This window comes from Leucoraja erinacea, chromosome 1, assembly GCF_028641065.1.
Source record: "Leucoraja erinacea ecotype New England chromosome 1, Leri_hhj_1, whole genome shotgun sequence".
NCBI lineage: Eukaryota > Metazoa > Chordata > Chondrichthyes > Rajiformes > Rajidae > Leucoraja > Leucoraja erinaceus.
The window spans coordinates 107,579,556-107,603,577 of NC_073377.1; the positions used below are offsets into that span (position 1 = coordinate 107,579,556).

General features: G+C 43.1%; 1 protein-coding gene across 2 annotated transcripts; it reads left to right on the forward strand.

Moving 5' to 3' along the window:
* Positions 1-422: 422 nt before the first annotated feature.
* arsj (arylsulfatase family, member J) lies at positions 423-23,663 on the forward strand. Of its 2 annotated transcripts, none has more exons than XM_055640776.1 (2): positions 423-1,107; positions 21,785-23,663. In XM_055640776.1, the coding sequence occupies exons 1-2, from the start codon at positions 800-802 to the stop codon at positions 23,154-23,156; spliced, it is 1,680 nt and encodes a 559-aa protein (XP_055496751.1). In that variant the 5' UTR covers positions 423-799; the 3' UTR covers positions 23,157-23,663. The 2 variants fall into 2 exon arrangements, with proteins under 2 accessions (XP_055496751.1, XP_055496757.1); XM_055640782.1 differs by lacking the exon at positions 423-1,107 and adding an exon at positions 19,180-19,269.
* The last annotated feature ends 359 nt before the right edge of the window (positions 23,664-24,022 follow it).

The window sequence follows — 24,022 nt, forward strand, 5'->3', positions numbered from 1 at the left end:
ACATGCTGGCACTGTCCCGCTGCAACGGAGACTGTTCGCCTGCAAAGTCCCCTCAATGACACCTCACTAGCCTTGGAAATACCACTTACAATCACTTCATCTAAATGCCTGGTACTGTGTCGAAATGAATAGGAATTACTTCACAGCTACAATCTGTTCGTTAAGAGATGTAGGTTTTGTTCCCATACACCTGACGATGCACAGGGCGACGTAGCAGACTTCCAGTTGTAGCAAACTACAACTCCAGCCCTCTATCCCACAACCATGCTTTATGTTTCCACATATTTTTCAACGTGCAAATTTTAACCGTGCTATTCATTAATAAGACGGTTCCTATTCGATGAACGCGGGGCAGTGCACATTCCTCCTCATGGCTGCAGTGTTGAAGCAGGGTTGGTGGGCTGGAGGTTCGCCCCTCCCGTCCGCTGCCGGGGCCGGTGCAGCAACCAGTCCGCTCGGCTCGGCTCGGCTCCGCTCGCCGGTTGGGCGGTCACCGTGCACTGGGGGCAGCGGGCAGTGGGCGGAGAGAGACGCCGCCGGCCGAAAGAGGGAAAGGAAATGAACAGCGGCTACAACTTCAGCGGCTGCAACTTCAGTAGCTGCTCACCCGACACCCACACGGGCAGCGCCTCTGTGAACAGAGAGCCCAGCATGTTGGTCAGCGTCCCCACAGAGTTGCCGCTGCCGCCACCCCGCACAGACCCCTCGGGACGGGTCAGCGGGGTAGAGTAACCTCTGCAGCAATCCGGGAAGCTGCGCGGTGGATGTTTCAAAGGCGAGGGAGAGTTGCCGACCAGTCATGTTCGGCGCTCTGGCTGGGTTTTCAGTGGCAAGTTTACTGACGTTTGGTTACTTGTCCTGGGACTGGCTGGAGCCGGGGCTCCAACACCCTGGCGCTGGGGATCCGCTGACAGGCAACTCCAACCCGCCCAAACCTCACATCATCTTCATACTAGCTGACGACCAGGGCTTCCACGATGTGGGTTACCACGGCTCCGAGATCCACACCCCGACCCTGGACAGACTGGCTGCTCAAGGGGTTAAACTGGAGAACTACTACATCCAACCCATCTGCTCCCCGTCTAGGAGCCAACTCATCACAGGCCGGTTAAGTATTGAAGCCGTTTCTCTTCACCCCGCTGCCCGCTAGATAAACCTCGCTTTATTCATTGTAAGGACCCGAAATGTTTTTGGCAAGTCCAATCGAGGCTCGGGACCCGCAATTTGTCCGCTAATTTGGCCCGTGTTACTGCAAGCAATGTTAAGGAGCCCAAAGGAGTAGCAATCTGCAGCTGGATGTTGCTTTAATAGTGTTCGCATGATGATACCTGCAGGTAATGCAAATAAAAACTCAGCAGGTGAGGTTATAAAGCGGGTGCCTGAATCCTATTAACATGCTGGAGTGTAGTGCCTCTCTGCTAATGTAGGGGGATAGAAACGTGATTAGGAAGACGGTTGCATTATTTATGAGGTGTGGCAGAAATGTAATTATGTTTACTTGATGTGAACTTCATGTCAGTCCCCAAAGTACTGGGCAAAGGGATTCTTCAAGCCTCCTGTGAAAGAACACATATACAATTATTACTGAAGCATAATTGTGATTTCGTTACATCTACAACACAAGTGAAGGGAGTAGAGTCGCTAAATCCAAATTTGTGGACGGGATTAATTTGGGAGATTCTCTAAATTGTGTCGCTGAAAGTTATGAAGGGAGACCTGGTGGCTAAACGTCAGGAAAAGAGAGTATGCATTTTGCATCTAAGGAAGAGAAACCAGATTGTTTTCTTATTGCTATGAAACTACGAGAGAGGAATTTGTCTTTAGATGGTAACATTAATATCATCAATCCTACTTGTAGCCAAATTCACTGGCTTCATTGCAACTGACAGCTAACACTTTCACACTAATGAGCAAAAAATTATTTCCTTCAGACCTGTGGTGGAACAAAGAGATGTCAGTGTCCATAGATACAATTCATTAAAACACATGGCATGTTGGCCTTTATCTCAATGAAGCTTGAACACAACAGTAAGAAAGTAATGTATAGTGACTTGTCAGACCCTATCTGGCCTATTGTGTTCGATTTTAGACATCTGACCCTGGGAAGGATATATTAGCCTGAGAATGGCCGCTCTGCTGAATTATACCAGGGTTCGAAAGTATAAATGCATATTGTGTAAACTTGGCTTCTATTTTCTTTTGAGTTTGGGTAATTAATGTCTGATCTAATGAAACCTTTAAAATTAAAGGGTGGCAGTGGGATAGATAAAGCGAACTTTCTGTAGAAATACAAAACAAAGGGATCTAATCATAAATTTGGAACTATGCCATTTAAAATTGGTAAGGAAATACTTTTGTATCCAAATCCTCGTGGAAACCTGAACCTCTTACAAGAATGTGTTTAATGCCAGTCCAATTAAAATTCAAAATGCAAAGCGTGGGAGGAAATCAGCTGGTTAGGGAATGGACAGATGATGTTTGAGGTCGGGACCCTTTCACAGGCTGATGGAGCAGAGAGGAGAAAGCTAGAAATGAGAGATGGGGGTGGGACAAGACCTAGCAGGTAATAGGTGGATACTGATGAGGAAGGGTAATTGGCAGATGGGTGGAGATAGGGACACAGGCAAGGTGTGAAGCGAGAGTCGGGTAAGAAGAAAAAGGAGGGTGTCACATGAGGAGAGAAGAGGAAGAGTGGAATGTAAAGCTGGAGGGATATGGATGGAAGGGGCGGTGGGGAGGGGACAGAGGATAAAAGGAAATACAGAGAAATGTGAGGTTGCATTTTGGGAAGTCTAACATAGGCATAATCTACACGGTGAATGGTAGGGCTCTGGGGAGTGTTGTAGAGCAGAGGGATCAAGGAGTGCAGATGCATGGGCCCTTAAAGGTAGATAAGGTGGTCAAAAGGCTTCTGGCGCATTGGCCTTCATCAGTCAGAGTATTGAGTGTAGAAGTTGGGAGGTCATGTTGCAGTTGTATATTGGGTGAGGCCGTATTTAGAATATTGTGTTCATTTCTGGATATAATTTCTATAGGAAAGATGTTGTCAAGCTGGAAAGGGTACAGAGAAGATTTACGAGGATGTTGCCGGGACTATTCTGACCCATAGGGAGAGGTTGAGTAGGCTGGGACTCTATTCCTTGGAGTGCAGGAGGATGAGGGGTGATCTTATAGAGGTGTATAAAATGATGAGAGGGATAGATCGGATAGACCCACAGAGTCTCTTGCCCAGAGTAGGTGAATCGAGGACCAGAGACATAGGTTTAAGGTGAAGGAGAAAAGATTTAATATGAATCTGAGGTGTAACTTTTTCACACAAAAAGTGTGGGTGTATGGAACAAGCTGCCAGAGGTGGTAGTTGAGACGGGGACTATCCCAACATTTAAGAAACAGTCAGACAGGTACATGGATAAGATAGGTTTGGAGCCAATGTAACTCCAGTTTTAAGAAAGGAGGGACAGAGAAAACAGAGAATTTTAGACCAGTTAGCCTTACATCGGTAGTGGGGAAGATGCTTGAGTCGATTGTTAAAGATGTTATAGCAGCGCATTTAGAAAGCAGTGACAGAATCAGGCAAAGTCAGCATGGATTTATGAAGGGGAAATCATGCTTGACTAATCTTCTGGAATTTTTTGAGAATGTAATAAGTAGAATGGATAAGAGAGAGCCAGTGGATGTGGTGTATCTGGACTTTCAAAAAGCCTTTGACAAGATCCCACACAAGAGATTAATGTGCAAAATTAGAGCACATGGTATTGGGGGGAAGGGTATTGACATGGACAGAGAACTGGTTGGCAGACAGGAAGCAAAGCTTAGGAATTAACGGAATTCAGACAGGGGTCACAATTTAAGAATATGGGGTAGGCCAATTAGGACTGAGATGAGGGAAAACCTTTTCACCCAGAGAGTTGTGAATCTGTGCAATTTTCTGCCACAGAAGGCAGTAGAGGCCAATTCACTGGATGTTTTCAAGAGACAGTTAGATCTAGCTCTTGGGGCTAAAAGCAGGAATGGGGTACTGATTTTAGATGATCAGCCATGATCATATTGAATGACGATGCTGGCTCGAAGGGCACCTATTTTTCTATGTTTCTATGGAGGGATATGGACCAAACACGGGCAGGTAGGACTAGTGTAGATGGGACATGTTGGCCGGTATGTGGAAGTTGGGCAGAACAGCCTATTTCCACACTGTATCACTCTACGACTATAACTTTATAGGACTAGGAGATGGAAGAGGAGCGAACCAGGGTTCAGGAGCAGACTAACTGGGGTGGTGGGAGAGATTTGTGTGGGGGGAGGGGAAAGTAGGTTTTACTTGAAATTGGAGAATTTAATGTTGTAAACTACCCAAGTGGAATATGAGGTGCTGTTCTTCCAGTTTGCATATGGCCTCATTCTGGCAATGGAGGAGGCCAAGGATAGAAAGATAGATATGGGAAGGGGAGTTCAAATGGTTGGCAACTGGGAGCTCTAGTGAGACGTGGCAAACAGAGCGAATTGTTCGGCGAAATAATCACCTGGTGTATGTTTGGTATCGTTGATGTAGAGAAACACATCGGATGCACTGAAACAGACAAAGTGGAGGAGGTATACATGAACCCTTCCTGCACAGATGCTGCCTGACCCACTGAGTTACTCCAGCACTTTGTGTTTTGCTCAAGATTTCAGTCGTTGCAGTTTCTCGTGTCTATTAAAATTCAAGACATTGATTAATATGTTTTTGGAGGTGAGCATTTCAATGCATATTGAGCAAAAATAGGCGTGGACCTGAGGTGGCTGAGCCACTGAATGGCTGAACAGGTATGAAAAGTCTAACCTTGGTCCCCTCTTCCTTTATTTATTTTAGTTTAGTTCAGTGATGCAGAGCGAGAACAGGCCCTTTGGCCCACCGAGTCCGCACTGACCAGCGATTCCCGCACAATAACACTACCCTGCAGTCACTAGGGACAATGTTTACATTTATGCCAAGCCAATTTACCAACAAATCTGTACGTCTTTGGAGTATGGGAGGAAACTGAAGATCTCGGAGGTAATCCACACAGTTCACGGGGAGAACGTACAAACTCTGTACAGACAAGGACTCGGAACGTTTTCATACAAAGGGTGGTGGGTGTATGCAACGAACTGCCAGAGGAGGTAGTTGAGGCAGGGACTATCTCAACATTTATGAAACTGTTAGACAGGTACATGGATTAGACAGGTTTGGAGGAATGTGGGTCAAACGCTGGCAGGTGAAACTGCTGCAGCTGGGACATGTTGGCCGGTGTGGACAAGTTGGGCCAAAGGGCCTGTTTCCACGCTGTATGATTCTATGACTCTATATTACAGCAGGCTTGTTCAGTTAGAGAGTGCTCAAAATATATGGTTGACAAAAGCTGATTTTCTGATCTTTTACCACGTGCATAAATGTATCAGAAAGACAAGGTATGTGTAGGAAGGAACTGCAGATGCTGGTTCAAATCGATGATACAAAGGAGTAAACTCAGTGGGACAGGCAGCATCTCTGGAGAGAAGGAATGGTTGATGTTTTGGGTTGAGACCCTTCTTCAGTCAGGGGAGAGGGAGACTAGAGATATGGAAGGGTACATTTTGAAAATGACAGAAAATGGGGCAGTCACGGTGGCGCAGCGGTAGCGTTGCTGCCTTACAGCGAATGTAGCGCCAGAGACCCAGGTTCGATCCCGATTATGGGTGCAGTCTGTATGGAGTTTGTACCTTCTCTCCGTGACCTGCATGGGTTTTTGCCAAGATCTTCGGTTTCCTCCCACATTCCAAAGACATACAGGTTTGTAGGTTAATTGGCTTGTGGATGTAGGATCGTGTTAATGTGCGGGGATCGCTGGTCGGCGTGGAACGGGGGGCCAAAGGCCCTGTTTCTGCACGGTATCTCTAAACTAAACTACACTAAATCAAAGCTGACAATGATCAAGGAAATGTAGAATGGTTCATTGTTACATCAGTAAAATTAATCAGAAGGACAGTGAAACTGGTCTGAGAACTAGGGCGGGGGAGGGATGGAGAGAGAGGGAAATCAAGGGTTATGGTTAGATAAATCGATATTAATTCTGCTGGGTTGTAAGCTGCCCAAGCAAAATATGAGGATAAATATGAGCAGAGGACAGGATAAATGTATACTAAAATTTGACTACAGTTTCCCATACTGAAAAATAATTTGACTGTCTATATTTTAGGAAAATAACCAATGTAGAAAGTGGTGTTTTATGTTTAATATTTCCATAAGATGCAGCTACCATGGTATCATTTGTTTTTAGTAGCCCTATTCATGTTCCAAAACTGATAGTTACATTTGGCAGGTGAGCAATTTTTGTTTTGAAGATGCTGATTATCAGCGCGCAAACCAGGAACATTCTTGAAACAAGACACTTCAGCATTAACATATGTAGAATAAAGGGCTGGTTTTTCCATAAAGTTGCTCCATTTTAATTCTGTCTAATGGAAAGCTGAGTTGTCATGCCATTGACAGGAATTTAGCATTATCAAGTGCAGTCACTTTATCAGAAAATCATCCTCATAATTATAAGAAGGTAACCAGTGGGCCCATCAGATCTCTGCCAACTCCCAGTGGAGCAATCCCAATTTTACGATTCTCATTCCCTCAATTTATTTTCTCTCACGCATGCTAATCAGCCCTCCTTTGATGCTGTTCACCATGAACCTACAATAAAATGTCACATGCTATGGCCAATTAATCTGACAATCGACACATTTATTTATGATGTAGGAGGGGCATGGAACAGATAAGATTTGAGAGCATATCCGGGTGCTGTGAGGCAGTAGCAATAACTACTTCCCCATGGTGCTGCCTTCTTGCAAACATTTCCACTTTACACTTTAATTACTACACTTTGCAGTTTGATCGGGAAGGAATTTTCAAAGAACTTGCATCTAGATCAAAAAACGATTACTAACAGCAATGAATTTTTTGCCTCCAGTCTTGACAACATTTGCATGAAGAATGGAATAGACATGTAGAATAATCCTTCATGGCATTTTTGCTCAATTATATTTTCTTGGAACCTCTTGGAGAGGTAAAGATTTTTCGTTCAACATTTTCACAAAAAGCAAAAGACTTAGATGCTGGACATAGAGTGATACTACGTGGCAGCAGTCCCTTCAGCCCAACCTGCCCACACCGACCATCTGACACAAAAATGGAAAATGTGAGAAATACCCAGCATATCAGTCATTTCATGATAAATGTTATCTTTCTTTCCCTCACCCAAAAGGCTAAAGAAGTTCAGAAGAAATGTCTCGACCCGAAACGTCACCTATTCCTTTTCTTCAGAGATGCTGTCTAACCCGTTGAGTTACTCCAGGTTTTAGTGTCCATCTTCATGCTAAATAACCTGCTGAGTCAAACTGTATTAACTTGTGGGCTCAGTACATCCTTTTCTGTTTCAAAGATTGTGTGAACTTGCTGATAGGACTTCAGATATCTTTATATTTCAGCTTTAAGTAAATACTTTTAGTCTATGCTCTATGGCCATATAGCTATGGAGACTATGGGAAAATAAGTGAACATAAATGTTCTATAACTGATAGATTATTGTAATTTTGGATTTAGTTTTACTAACCTAAGCAATATGTGGCAAATGCTAAAATATAGAAACAAAGAACTGCAGATGCTTGTTTTTGTACCAAAGATGGACACAAAGTGCTGGAGTAACTCAGCGGGTCAGGCAGCATCTCTGGAGAAAAAAGAGCAGGTGGCGACCTGGGTCGAGACCCTTATGCAAACAATAAAATATGTTGTTTTCACCTATAAAGGGCATTGTCCATGAGCACATTCTCAATGTGAACAATTTAGATGTGGTTGGGAAAACCCTAATATATCATCTAGTGTTCTAGTTGTTTTAAAAAGAAACTACCCTTTTATCTTACATAACTATTCACATGTTTATGAGGACTAGATATAATTAAGCTGGAGAGAGTGCAGAGAAGATTTATGTTGCCAGGACTTGAGGGGCTGAGCCTATCGGGAGAGATTGGGCAGGCTGGGACTATATTCCTTGGAGCACAGGAGGATGAATGGAGATCCTATAGAGGTGTACAAGATCATGCAGGAAATAAAGAGGGTGAATGCACAGTCTTTTACCCAGCGTAGACAAATCAAGAACCTGAGGACAAGGTTTATGGTCAGAGGGGAAACATGTAATAGCAACCTGAGGGACAACTTTTTCACACAGAGGGAATGAGGTGCCTAAGGAGGTAGATGAAGCAGGTTCTATAAAAACACCTTAAAGACATTTGGACAGGTACATTGATAGGAAATGTTTAGAGAGATATGGGAAAAATGTAGGCAGAGGTGGTGGTATAGATGGGGCATCTTGGCAGGCATGGACAAGTTAGGCCAAAGAGCTGTATGACTCTATGACTAATGAACTCTTATTATATCCAGCTATTTTCTGGAATGCAGATAACACCACATAAAATTCAAAGCAAAGCTTTATATCTATTTCCTTTATATCATTAACTTTCTTATCGTATATCATGCAGACTATCATGATTTCAATTTTGTTTTAAATAAAGTTTTGCTACCAACCCCATTTCTTGTGAGGCCCATAATGGGGAACACATTTTGGACTGGTGCCAGTAAAATTCCACATAAATTAGACCAACCTTAGTTAAACCAGAAAATGCAGAATGGCTTTAGCTTTCAAATATGCAGAAATGTCAGGAAGAATCAAATGGACTGAAAAAAAGTTGTGTTGATTCTTTTCATATGCATTTAACTACATTCTTCTGAACCTACTAAATGTTCTAATTTAGAATGGAAATTATTCCAAATAGTTTGCATTTTGATTATAACCAATTATAAATATGGCCAGCAACCAGATCCTTTAAACGGGCATTGTTATCTTAATAATGACAAGGAGAAATAACACAGTTATGGCAACAGCCTTATCTCTGCTTCTAGTAGAAAAATACAGAATAATTTTGTGCAAAGTCACTGGGAATGCTTTTTCTGAAGAATTCACATAGAGATAGCACGTCACTGGTGCCACGGTTTCAGAAAAGCATGATAACCCAAGGCTGCCACCATAATGCATGTTGCAAAGTAACTGTTTAGTTAAATAATAATGCCTGAAAATGCTGGAAACATTCAACAAATCTGTATATGTAGAAAGAGAAATAGAGTTTATGTTTCAGGTCTGAGGTCCTTCATCAGAGTATTAGACTATGTGGTGGAATCGTATATTCTTTTAAATTAACAGTGTAAATGATAATAATCTGTGCTTTTGCTGATCTTTTCAAATTTGATTTTATTCCGCTTCCACCAATACCCAGTTTTAACTTTGCATGTGTATGTGGAACACAGGAATTGGTAACTAATTGGTTACTGTCGAGCTATTTTATGCTTGGGATTTAATTCAGCACATTGGCATCTTCCCAAACATGATGCAATAATACAGAGGTTGACAGGAGGGAGCGGGGTTTCATGTTGCTCTGCAGACAATGGTTGCCAGCACCAAGAGATATCCAGGGGGAGAAGGGTGACAAGGCTGAAGAGGAGAGTAAAACCCCTGACATCTTTCAGTGCCCATTCAAGAAAGGGAATGTAAACAGTGGCACAGCTGGTAGGGCTGCTTCCTCAAAGGGCCAGAGGCCAGGGTTTGATCATGACCTCAGGTGCTGTCTGTATGGAGTTTGCACGTTCTCCCTGTCACTGTGCACATTTCCTCCAGGTGCTCCGGTTTCCTCCCATATCTAAAGACGTGCAGGTTTGTAGGTTAATTGGTGAATGTAAATTGCCCCTAGTTTGTAGGGTGTAGATGTGAAAGTGGGAAACCATAGAACTAGTGTGAATGGGTGATCAATGGGCCTGGGCTCGGTGGGCCAAAGGAGCTTTTTCCATGCTGTGTCTAGAAACTAACATTTTGACCTTGCCTCCAACCACCATCAGTTCCCTTAGATATTCAGCACTCAAAGGGTTACACGTCTGTAATTAAATTCTAAGCATGGATTACATACTGTAACTTGATGCTGACATTTACTACAAAGTTCTTGTGCCAATAATGAACATGGAATATAGAAGAGTACAGCACAGGAATAGGCCCTTCGGCCCAGAATGTCAAAGCCGATTATGATTACAAGACCAACTCTTGCCTGCCCGCACATAATCCATATCCCTCCATTCCATGCCTATCCAAAATCCTCTTAAACATCACTATCATATCTGCCTCACACCAAGCTCTGGCAAACTAACTGACTCCAGGTAACCAATGCCATCAGTGTAAAAAAAATTTACCGGTCTCCAGGGAGGAGGCAGCCGCTACAGTAGTACAGACCTGGGTTGACCGTGGGTCGCTTTGGGTCAAGTTTGGCGCCAAACGCGAGCTTTGGTGCGCAGACGACATCTGGAAAAAATGGCCGGTTTTCGGAGCTTTTCGGTTTCTGGAACACCGGATAAAAGGTTGTGCACCTGTAGTGTGAATGGGTGATCAATGGGCCTGGGCTCGGTGGGGCAAAGGAGCTTTTTCCATGCTGTGTCTATAAACTAACATTTCGACCTTGCCTCCAACCACCATCAGTTCCCTTAGATATTCAGCACTCAAAGGGTTACACGTCTGTAATTAAATTCTAAGCATGGATTACATACTGTAACTTGATGCTGACATTTACTACAAAGCCTTCTTGTGCCAATAATGAACATGGAATATAGAACAGTACGGCACAGGAATAGGCCCTTCGGCCCAGAATGTCAAAGCCGATTATGATTACAAGACCAACTCTTGCCTGCCCGCACATAATCCATATCCCTCCATTCCATGCCTATCCAAAATCCTCTTAAACATCACTATCATATCTGCCTCTACCACCAACTCTGGCAGTGTGTTCCAGGTAACCACCGCCATCTGTGTAAAACATTTTTTACATTTTTTGCACATTTTCTTTAAACTTTAGCCGTCACACGTTAGCTATGCCTTTTAGTATTTGTTATTTCCACATGGTTCTGCCTACACTATGTATGCCTCTGATTACTTCATATACTGTTATCAGATCCCCCTCAACTATGGCGTTCAGAGAAAACAATCCAGGTATGTCCAATCACTCCTTGTAACTAATGCCCTTTAATCCAGGCATCATTCTGGTAAACCTCATTGCACTCTCCGAGGTCTCCACATCCTTCCTGTATTAGGGTGACCAGAACCGCATGCAAGATTCAAAATGAGATCCTGAACCTGAGGGAAAAATCCTCAGCCAAAGGAGGCTTTGGGCTGAGGAAGCCAGCTGTGAAAGGATAAAAAAAGTATACTCCCCTATTTTAACTCTCTGTTCACCCAATTCTGGAAGGTGTCATACAAATTTTAAATACGCTTCTATCCATTTGCTTTGTCTGCTATTTTACCAGAGGCTTTAATCTGACTCTTTCCAAAGCTTTTTTGTACATATGTGTTATACATCCAAAAACTAATATTTATACATCACACTTTTAAAGTTAGGATTTCTTGAGAAAGCAGGTGTTGGAAAGTCAGCCAGCTTTTGTAGACAGTGGGAATATTGGAACAATGTGGGTCAGGTTTCCCTCCCATTTTATTTCAATCTGGGGCTACAGTTCAGTTTTATTTGGTCACTTGTAAATGGTAAACAGCATTCCTCATTACTTTTAAATTGCAATTTCTGCTTTAATTTTACCATTTGTCTTGTATGAGTCTTCATAATCCACAAAAAAAAATTGCTCCATCACTGTGTCCCTTTTGGAATTATTGTTCATTGATGGCGGATTGATTTACTTCCTCATACAATTACATTTTGGGGATAATGTACAATGTTGCAGTCTTCTGTAGCCTGACTGAGTGCCACACCTTCTTAATAATAAGCACAGATGATTCTTGTTCCATTATAATCGCTGTCTAGGTGGAACAATTAAAAATCACTCTTAGTGAATTAACACATTGAGTCTTCAGAACTGGAATAAACTGAAATTTATAATCTGCCATAATCTGTTACTGTACATGAATTCTCAGTTCCATGAATGATAAATGCTTAGAAAAGATTCAGCCAAACCTTTCAGTGGGATCAGACTAGCATGTGGACATAATTTTAAACATATTATAATGTAAAAGGCAGTATTATAGACTTGGCAACAAATTAAACACCCTCCTGAGTTTTGCTTCCATTGAGTATGAACATTAACTGCTCCTCTGCTCCTGATCCCAAGAAATCAGCAGGAGTGAAAGGGACCTTCCAGCAGGAGTGAAAGGAACCTCCCAGCAGTAGGTAAATGTTTTAACTCACTGAGCTTGTGGTGAGATTCTACCCCAAGAGTAATGATACCTATGAAATGCTATGACTTAACGTTCTAATTTTAGGATCTTTTGACAGCATTACCATATTTTACCTTAATGCTATTACAAAATATTTTACAGCTGACAGTACATTACTGTAATCCCTGAGGTGAAAAGGCAAGAAACATTGGCAGCAAAATGAAGAAAATCCCTCATGTCACCCCTTGGAACAGCTTTGCATTGTTATTCAAAGAAATCTATTTGGCCTAAATTTAGCGTGTGCAACAGATCAATATTAGAAAAGCATGCCATATTCCCCGCATCAAAATCAATGGAATGCGCAATGCCATAAATTTATTTTTGCGATTAACTGATGAAATTAATGAAATCCCAAATTACAGTAACTTGTGTATTTTCTGAAAAGCCGTTAGGTAATCAATCCTTTTTTCTTTCCCTGAGCACACTCCTTTATATTTTATGCAGAAGAATAGAGAAAAGTCATTCAATTTGCTAAGAGTTATGGAACTGTATGCCTTGACACTGTACTGAGACTGCTTTATTAAGGCTTCAATATATACTGTGTATATTGCTTGCATATTATTCATGTGTAAAATGTAACTTTGGGTTGCTATAGCAACAGAGCACCACCTGCTTGAGGCAAAGAATGTCTGGCACTCTTCAGGGGAGAGACTATAAAACTAGGAAGTGAATTGCCTCAATGATGTCTATCTGCCAGTACCCATTTATGAATGTCTGCAACAACTGTCAATTCTCTCTATGAGCTGTAGGCCGAGGAGCTGAACGCACGTTCGTGACTCCAACTGCATGGAACTCGATGAATTTGTAAATATTGTGCAGCCCTTTATAAAAAGATTGAAACGTTCACAAAATGAATTTTGGTTGTCGGCTAACTGCAGCCCAATTGTTGTCCAATCAATTTTTTCTGACAAGTTTTGTGTTCGCAAAATGACCAATTTTTGGTTGTCGGGTGTCTGTAGCCCAATTGTTTGCCTCGCCTTTTTTAACAAATTTGTGTTCACAAAATGGCTTTTAAAATCGTTGCAACAGTTGGATGCCTGCCCAAGCATCCATATGGCCCACAATGTCTATACTAGCCCTCTGGAAACCAGTACCTTCAGCCCACAACACCCATACCAGCGCAACAGACAGCCCCCCCCCCCCCCCCCCACTGGCGAGCAGTATTGGAATTGGTGGAGATATTGGTGGAATTGGTGGAATATTGCGTTGGTGACCAGCCCTCCCGTGTGATGCTGGGACCCAATGGGTCCCACTTAGTCTAGTAAATATATATATAGATGGTATAATAATATATAATTTAAATAGACTGCAGCACGGAAATCAGCTCCCCATGGTGTAATATGGGCATCGGACACTAGATGGCGCTTACTTTTTTGATCTCATTTTCTAATTAGTTTAATTAATTAATGTGCAACTTTTGGCACTGATGAGTTATGACTTCCATCTCAATTATATTTTATCTAAATCTGTGCAAAACCTCATGTAGTTCCGAGACATGGGTCACGAAAACTGATTTCTAGACACATTTCTGATGCTCGGCCCGCAGCCTACTAACCATAGTTCTTCCTTTATATTTATTTTATTTCATTCTACTGATCTCTTGTAGTTTAGTTTAATACTTCGGCATGCCAACATTTTACCTTAATATAATTTGGCTCGGTGATTATTTTATCCGATTCTTCTGTTTATCAGAGGTCCACCCATGCTTATCTTAACGCACCATATAACTATCGCTCTCATCCACTTTATTAACTCAGTTCTTATGTTTATGCAGGAAATTTGTACAGAGCGTCATTACGTTCTAGCTGCTCCATTCTATTCCAAGCACCAATTTAGCAGAAGCGGGGAGGTCTTAATTACTGTTCAACAACTTCTCTGGGACTGAAAATTAACTTGTACAATCTCGTTCTTCCAGCACTTGATTATTGTCAAAGATGTAAAAAATCATTTTTTGTTTCTTTTATCTCTCTCTCTACCTTATTCTAAAATATTTTTTCCTCCTTTTTTTTCAATTATTGTACCACTTCTACAATGGCAGTTCAGTTTCTTCAGCATGATTAACTTAGGATGGCAACAATTACTTGTCCCATTCAGACAGGTTCCAGGTGCCGAAGATAGACACAAAAAGCTGGAGTAACTCAGTGGGTCAGGCAGCATCTGTGGAGAAAAGGAATAGGTGATGTTTCGGGTCGAGACTGAGAGTCACGGTAAAGGGAAACGAGAGATATCGACGGTGATATAGAGGGATATCGAACAAATGAATGAAAGATATGCAAAACAGTAACGCTGATCAAGGCAACGACACATTGTTGGCTGTGGGACAGGTGTTAACAAGTTCTAAAGACAATTAAACTTCCCCTGACGACAGTGAAACAAATACAATGACTAGGGTGCAGGAGGGACACAGAGAGAGAGAGAGAGAGAGAGAGAGAGAAAGCCCTGTCACACTGTGTGAGCTGACCCACGAGGTACCCCGAGCAAAAGACTCGTGGTTGTGTACGAGATTCTGAATGTATGATCAAGAGTTTAACCGAGTTCCCACGGGTTTGACTAAGTTTGCCGTATACTTGTCATTTCTGTTGCCAGTTCCAAGTTCGTCTCCCGAGCTACTCTTGAATAACTACCAGGGTAGTAGGAGATCGTGGCGGAAATATTGAATGGAACACAAGCCGTGCTGTTCTGTAGACTTTGCAGAAACCTGGTGGGTTTGAGACATTTGGAGGGATAGAGGCCAAATGTGAGACAAAGTCATCCCTCAGCCTGCTGCACTGCAAAGGAAAAAAAACTCAAACCTATCCACCTTCTTCTTGCAACCCAAGCCCTCCAGGAAGGACCTAGCTTGGCATGAACAAGTTGGACCGAGGGGGCTTTTTCCGTGCTTGGTTTTGACCCCCCCATAACCAAACCATGTAAATCTCTCAGAGCAGGTGCCATTCTTGCCTCGCACGGAGATTGTGACAGAATCCCTGGTCTACAGGCAGGACCCAAAGTTGGCGATGTATCGGATTCACAGGGACATTGGCCACCCCCTCGCATCTCAGAGTATTTTTTCCCCCTACATTCGTCCTCTATTTGCGAGGTCTCCCTTTAACTGAAACACTCCACTTGATCGCTCTCTACCGCAGGGATTTGCTCCCACATTATGTAATTGTTTAGAATTTACAGCATGGGAACAGGACCTTTGGCCCACCGAGTCCACGCCAACCATCGATCACCCGTACCCAATTTCTCGTTTATCCCACTTTCGCATCCCACACACTAGTGGCAATTTACAGGTCAATGAACCCACAAACCTGTACGTCTTTGGAGGTTTGCTCCTCCGTTCTGCTGGTCACAATAATTATGAATTAACCCCCCCCCCGTCTCACGCACATGGAATTAGTTCTTCTATATACACGGTTTAAAGACCCATATCAGGTTTACCGCTTAATTTCCAATTCATCTCACCCCCAATCCAAAACAAAATCACTCCACAGTTCATTTTTAAAGAAAACGTGCTTTAAGGGGACTGCAAAGAGTTAATAATGTTTGCTACATACACTTCAGTAGTATATAAGTCTGTATATTTAATTCAAACATCACCATAAAATGGATTTGACACAAATGTTCACTGTCACCATTTTAATATGGTAGTAAAAACAGACGAGAAACATGTAGTTTATAATAATAAAGAGTTTATAACAATGTTGATATAGGTTAGTGAACAACAGTCTTCTGTTTGAGAATAGAATAGAATAGTAAGATTAAACGAGAACTTACCAGTTTGAAGTTTGATCTGTATTTTATGAGGAGTTACGATGAGGGATTACGTGAAGAAGCCCGCTAGGACGCATGCGTGTCATTCTTCAAAGCAGCGGTGTGAGATCACAGATAACTGTAATGACTAAACATAGTAAGATTAGAGAAGAGGTACCAGTTAAGTATATGATCTGGGTGGGAGCGGAGGGCACGTAATCCCTCATCGTAACTCCTCATAAAATACAGATCAAACGTCAAACTGGTAAGTTATCGTTTAATCTTACTATTTTACTTCGGAGTCACGTGAGTGACTACGTGAAGATTTCAAAGCTCTGTGATTTCAGGGGTGGAAACGCTCCATGCACACGATTGTTCCCGACTGTTAGGGAAGTGTTAACATAATTGTACAGCTTAAGTTATTGAAAGGGGAAAATTTTTAAAAACAAAGATGACCCTATTTATGGGTTTTTTAATTTACAGAATTTGAAATTCTTTCTGCAAATCTTCCAGTCTCCCACAGAGGTTTGTTATAAAATAACTGAGGTTCTTTCCCTTCCATCCTGCTGCTAGGACTTGGTCCATGGGACATCCAGTCGTACTGCTGCTGATGTAGCTGCGGCCCTGGTGGAATGAGATTTGAACACATTAGCCTACGTCAGTACCTGTTTCAGCCACCTCGAGATTGTCTGGACCGTCACTTTTTTGTGAGGTTTCTTGTGGTTGATCAGCAGTCTCTGAGCATTGGCCTCTCAGGTTTTTAGTTTTCTCTATGTATAGTAATAGATGTTTTACTATACAGGGGCGGTCATCTGCAGGGTATGACCTGAATTGGATGTTGAGGCCTGCCCGATCCCTGTCTGTTTTGTTTCACCAGCTCGAAAATATGAAACGTGATATCGTCTGGCGAGGAGGTCATGTTGTCCAGTCTAAGTTTTTGCAGTGACTGGACCCTCTGTGCCGTGACCAATGCCATCAACATGACTGTTTTTAACGTAAGTCTATGTAAGGACAGGGTTGCTGCTGGTGACCAGTTCCTGAGTGCTTTCAGGACAATCGTTACATCCCATATATGGGAGTACCTGGTTTTAGGGGGGTTAGTGTTAAAAATTCCCCTCATGAGCTTGGTTACGAGAGGGTGAGTCCCTACTGTGTAACGCTCTGTCCCTTGCCATAAGTATGTCGACAGGGCACTTCTGGCGCTGTTGATGGCACTGTAGCTGAGCCTTTCATCATAGTGTAGGCCTGCCAGATATTCCAACACAGATGGGATGTTCATATTCCTGTTGGTGATTTTGTTCTTTTGGCAGTATGTTTCCCACTTCCTTATGTAGACCAGATATTGTTTCTTTGTCGATTCTCTTTGGGCCGCCGAGATGATGTTTACTGTTCGGTCCGTGAGTCCCAGTTGTAGAAGTGGTATCTTTAAACTCTACAAATTAACAGGTTCAAGCTTTTATGTCTTGGATGGCTATCCCCTGTCACGGGATGTAGAAGTAGATCTGGTCTGTGTGGGATTGTCGTACATGGTTCTAATACCATGTTTAGCACCACTGGGAACCATGGTTGTGTAGGCCAATCGGGTACTATCAAAATACCAGACGCAGAGTCTTGTCGTATTTTCCTTAATACCCAACTGATGAGGCAGAAGGGAGGGAATGCGTAGATAAACCATTTCCCCCAATGCAGTGAAAATGCATCTGTTGCCGCTGCCCCAGGGTCTGGTTCCCATGAAACATAGTTAGATATCTGGTTGTTTAGTCTGGACGCGAAAAGATCGATATCCGGTTTCCCGTATTTTGCTGTGATTTCAGCAAACACTGTTTTGTTTAACATCCATTCGGTGTTTTCATTAAATTTGTGTGACCTGGTGTCTTCCACTAAATTTAGTCTCCCTGGTAGGTAAGTGGCTGATATCCAAATATTTCTCTGGATGCACCATTGCCAAATTGAATTAGCGAGATTGTCACATGATATTGATTTGTTGCCGCCCATGTAGTTGATGTATGCTACCACAGTGGTATTGTCTATTTGTAATCTAACATGCTGGTGGTGTGTTTCTGTACAATATGACTTAAGTCCATGAAATGCTCCCAACATATCCAAGTAATTATACCCAGTGTCAGTAGAAGGATGCCTCCTGCACTGTCCATCTACCTCCACAGCCAGTGATGGTATTGGTGGCTCCCCACCCTAGTGCACTGGCATCCGTTTGTAGTACCATCGAAGGGTTACTGACAATGATAGGGTTGGAACAAAGCCAGATTTTATCGATCCACCATTTTAGCTCTGTTTTGGCTTGGATTGGTCGTCTCATAGGTCTGACAAAGTGACCTGCATTGATTTTTAGAGCTTGAATTTTAGCTCTCTGTAAGTTTTGGTAATGTAAAGGTCCAAATTGTGTGGCTGGGAAAGCAGCCACTATTTTACCAATTACTTTGGCTACCAATCTGATGGATGGATTTGTGATGTTAATGAGGTTGCTACAAACCTCTATTATTTCTCTGGTCTTTCCCTTAGGTAGTGTCACCGTCATGTGAACTGAATCAATGGTGAATCCCAAGTAGTCCATAGTAGTGGACGGTGTTATTTTCGATTTAATTGGATGGATAATAAATCCCAGTTTTTCAAACAACTGTTTTGTGGCTGTTACAGTTAGTATGGCCAATTCCAAAGTTATGCCCACAATGAGTATGTCATCCAAATATGCCATAACCATATGTTTGCGTTTGCGTAGAAACGCTGGGGCTGGTTTTAAAATTTTTGTGAACAGCCTGGGGGCTGATGTTAGTTCATTTGGCAGTGCTTTACATTTCCAGTGTTGTCCCATCCAGTTAAATTTTAAGTAACGTCTGTGGTCACCTCGTATGGGTACTGAATAGTATGCATCTTTTAAATCGATTCTAGCCATGAAGTACCCGTTGGAAATTAGTTGTTTAGCAGTAAAAAAGGTTTCCATTTTGAAGTGAATATATTGTACAAATGTATTCAATTTTGTCAGATCTATGATGATGCGACAACCACCATCTTTTTTGGTTTTAGTAAATATATTGGACATGAATTCTAATGGTTCGTGTTGTGTTGTCTGAATTACACCTTTTATGTAAAGTCGCTCTAGTTCAACTTGTGCTTCTGTTTTTTCCCTATCTGAGAGCACAAATTCTCAGTTTGGTTTGTGTTGAACTGGAGGGCTGTTTTGGTGTACAAATTCTATGGCATATCCCTGGATACTGCTTAAGACGTAAGTATCAGATGTTAGCATGCTCCATGCATTTAAAAACCAATACAGTCTTCCCCCAACCTCCATGCTTCCCATATTATTTGGGGAACCAGACCCACCTACCTCCATTGTTACCAGTGGCAGGACTACTCCTTCCTGAAGTTCTTTCGTTGCTGTGCTGGTGGTTGGCTCTTTGGGTTGGTTGCTGGTGTTATTGGGGTTTCCCGCATCTTCCAGGAGGGTCGGCCTGGGCCATGGCCTAAAAGACTCATGTTTAGAGTGCCGAGCACTCGAACATTCACCAGTTCTGCCAGTGGGTGCGTAGGGGTGATGTCGTAGGCTATGGTGGGTTTTAGCAGGGTGGGTTGATCCTTTAATTAACCCCAAAGTTTTGGCCTCTTCGTCCAGCTCTTTTAGCTGCTTTGACAAGTTCCCTCCGAACAGGAGAATGGATGGTTTGGTGGCTCCAGACTTACACAGCCCCGCGAATTTTGGATTTAGCGTTGGCTGTATGGCACTTTTTCTAATGCTATTTAGTTCGTGCTGTGTGTTGCATAGAAGTGCCAGCGCGTCCTGTTGATCTTGGGACATGGCCGTGGTGTCCACCGTACGGGCAAAAGCGGTTATTCCTGAAGTTAGTAATTTCAGGACTTTTTGAAGCTTCACATCCATGCTTCTGACCCCTGGCCCGATGTGCTTCCAGATGCAGCTGTTTACAATTGGCACATTCAGGGAAATGCAGTTTCCTGGTGCTAAATGTCTCCCTGTTGTATCCAGCACAGCCTGTTCCTGTAGCTGGTTCAGTGACATGTAGTCAATGCTTGCTGCAAGCTTAGGCTCCAGGTTTGCCCCTGTTTGGTCTGGCTGCATGAAGCTTGCCACCATATCCAGCAAATTTTCTTTCCCCTGCACCCCATGCACACTGGTGTTTTCTTCCGCGGTCCCCTCTTCCAAGTCAGCCCAGAACTGACTCGAGGTGCTCCCCTCTGATAAGGTGGAGATATTGTGCAGCCCTTGAAAAGGTGCTGCTGTGGGTTTGATATAGGGCCCACAGGGATCTGACTCCAAATCGCGGAGCCGGTCCCGCTGGAGCAGATGCTCCAGACACCGTTCCATTCGGGTCCAGCGTTCTTCATTGCTGGTCTCCCGCGGTGTATCAGAGTCGGACTCCTCCGAGTCCACGACTCTGTTTGTCTTGTGTTTTGCCTTTCCGCCCGGCCGCGTTGATTTGGCCGGTGCGGCGGCTACACAGGGCACAAGTGATCCCACTACGGGTGATCTAGGTGCCGACGGCTGCTTTGGCTGGCTGTCCGCTGCTCCGCGGTCCTCCCCGGCCAGCTTCGTTGCAGCCCTCTTTGATTTTCTCCCTTTCTCCATTCTCTGTAGAGGGAAAAAAGTTTGCAGAGTAAATCCTTACCTGCGATAGCGGCTTTTAAATTGCCGCTGCGGGGGAACGTCCTTCCACTGCATCTGACGTTTGCATATGCGTGTAGCGCAATAACACGCATGCGTCCTAGCGGGCTTCTTCACGTAGTCACTCACGTGACTCCGAAGTAAAATAGAATAGAATGCTATTTGAGTGATGTAAACCAACCTGTGCCCTGACAGGGATTACACCAAGCACTTATCTATTCCATCCAAACCATTGACTTATTATTTGAGGAAATTCACACCATGCCACACATCACCATTGCAGGTCGACCTAATTTCAGTGTTTAGTTACAACGGGCAGATTACTTAAACAATCTTAAATATTGTCAGATAATTTATTAACCTGGGGGCTGTAAGTGGAAACAAATGGAAAGTATATTTAGAACATAAACCCAGAAAAATAATTGCTTTACCCAAAGAGTGACAAATGTTTGGAATAATCCTGTAAGGCAGAGAAGAGTCCAAATTGAATCATGACAGTTGTAGACTCACGAGTCACTAAGGTAAGCGCACGGGCCACTACGTTCTTACAACTTGGTTCAATTTTTAACTTCAAGAGTACATTTTACTCGTGGAAAAATTTAAACATGTTTGAATTTTTTCAAGAGTTATCAAGTTTCACGGGTAGCTCGCCACGAGTCGCTAAGTTGCGTCCACGAGTTCCGACGTTCCCGCTACGTTAATTGTACGTAATTACCACGAGTTAAATTTGTTTTAAACTCGGGGTACCTCGTGGGTCAGCTCGCACAGAGTGACAAGGGTTAGAGGGGATGCAAGGATTACTTGAAGTTAGAGAAATCAATATTCATACCGCTGGGGTGTAAGCTGCCCAAGCGAAATATGAGGTGCGGTTCCTCCAATTTGTGTTTGGCCTCAATGGAAGAGGCTCAGGACGGAAAGGTCAGTGTGGGAATGGGAAGGGGAGTTAAAGTGTTCAGCAAGCGGAAGATCATGTAGGGGCAGTTGGTCGGAGTGAGGCAGCAGTTTCAGTGGCTGCACTCTGCAGTGTGAAATGCAAGGCCTGGTCATTCATTTTTCACAACGGATACACTGGAGCTACCATATTGTGCCGCTGATTGATCTTGGTTTTTGATTTATTTCCTAGGTATCAGATACACACGGGACTTCAGCACTCTATCATACGGGCTGGCCAACCTAACTGTATTCCCCTAACCAATGTAACACTACCTCAAAAACTTCAGGAAGCTGGCTATTCAACGCACATGATAGGAAAATGGCATCTAGGATTTTATAAAAAAGAGTGTCTGCCGACACGTAAAGGATTTGATACATTTTTTGGGTCACTTACAGGCAGTGGTGATTATTACACCCATGATATCTGCGACGGACCAAAAACCTGCGGCTACGACTTGCATAAGGATGAAAATGTGGCTTGGGAATACAGGGCTCACTCTTACTCTACTTTCCTGTATACGCAAAAGGCAGTGGAAATTTTGGCATCTCATGACCGGAGGGAACCATTGTTTCTGTACATCGCTTTCCAAGCTGTTCACACACCTCTGCAAGTACCACACAAGTACCTAGGCCGCTACATGTCCATTGACAATATAGGTCGGCGGAGATATGCTGCTATGGTGACGTGTTTGGATGAAGCGGTAAATAACCTTACAAAGGCATTGAAAGCATATGGCTACTATGACAACAGCGTAATTATTTACTCCTCAGACAATGGAGGGCAACCGTTGGCAGGGGGAAGCAACTGGCCACTTCGTGGACGCAAGGGCACCTACTGGGAAGGGGGAATTCGTGGCGTTGGCTTTGTGCACAGTCCACTAATTAAAAACAAGGGGAGTGTCAGTCGGGGACTGATGCACATCACAGACTGGTACCCTACTCTGGTGACCCTGGCAGAAGGAGAACTGGAGGAAGATTTGGATCTCGACGGATATGATGTTTGGGAGACAATAAGCGAAGGTAAACCTTCACCACGGACTGACATCCTCCATAACATCGATCCCCTTTACACTCGTGTTAAAACCAGATCACCTCGTGATGGATTTGGAATTTGGGACACAGCAATTCAAGCAGCAATCCGAGTTAAAGATTGGAAATTATTGACAGGCAATCCGGGTTTCAGTGATTGGATCCCACCACAAACCTTCCCGAATTTTGCTGGGAAGTGGTGGAACCTGGAAAGAATACTATGGCCGAAAGGAAAATCCGTCTGGCTCTTTAACATAACCGCAGATCCATATGAAAGAGTTGATCTTTCTCAAAAATACCCTGAAGTCGTTAAGAGGTTGCTTTTGAGACTTGTTCAGTACAACAAAACTGCAGTTCCTGTTAAATACCCACCTAAAGATCCTCGGAGCAACCCAAAGCTCAATGGTGGCGCATGGGTCCCGTGGGAGAATGGGGACGGAGAGGAGAATAATATAATTAATAGCATAGCAGACAAAAGTCCCTGTAATGTCTGTAACACAAAACTCCGCTTCAAAAAACCTGTTTGGGGTTAGTATTCACTTTAAAAAATTTAATTTATAAAAATGCTGAATGTTTAGCAAATGCCACGATGGCAGATTACACTTTAAAATGGCGCTGAATTTAGTAATTTGTGATTTCTAGACAACAAATTAATGCATATTCTAGGAGGGTGTTTCTACCTATCCATGTCCATTGTAACATTAACAATGGAAGATTAATGAGAACTGGCCGGGGACGGAGGAGGGAATTCTTCAGCACAGCTCGGCATACAGAAGGAAAACACCACGTGAAATAGCTTGTTAAAGAATGTGTCTATTAAGGCTGCCAATGTCTGTTTATTTTTAAAGAATGTGTAGTTACATTTCAGAAAAAAATCAGGATGTCCCTTTCTTCTCAGGGGTGCTTGAAAGTATATTTTTGTTAGCACTTGGTTCAAGTTTAGGAGCCGACATTCCTAACAAAAACAGTTGTTCAAGATTTCTTATAGAAAATGAAATGATTATAATGCGTTCAGTAAATAAATAAAATTCAGTAAATAATTTACTTTTCTCTGGTTCTGAATGTTTCCATGCGGAATGATTTTAAGCTGGCGGGGAACAGGTCGAAACCCCTTGGTGGGAATGTAAGACCCTGCAGCCTATAATGGCCAGGCATCATCGCAGTAATCTCAGCCAACTACTTGGCCATTTCTTGTCAAGACCAATGGCTGGGTAATGTACCAAGACAAAACCCAGGTGAACGGGAACTCATCCTCCCAACTCAGCAGAAGGTTGACAGTACCAACTTACACCTGTAGTAACCAGGAGCAGCAGATGCTGGTTTACAAAAGTGCTTTATGAGACTCAGCGGGTCAGGCAACATCTCTGGAGAATATAGATGTGACATTTCGGGTCGTGAC

Bases quoted from the DNA above. Each gene is read 5' to 3' on its own strand.
- arsj (XM_055640776.1), top strand. From the start codon at position 800: ATGTTCGGCGCTCTGGCTGGGTTTTCAGTGGCAAGTTTACTGACGTTT. The intron at 1,108-21,784 runs GTTAAGTATTGA...TTTATTTCCTAG, and splicing joins AGCCAACTCATCACAGGCCG to GTATCAGATACACACGGGAC.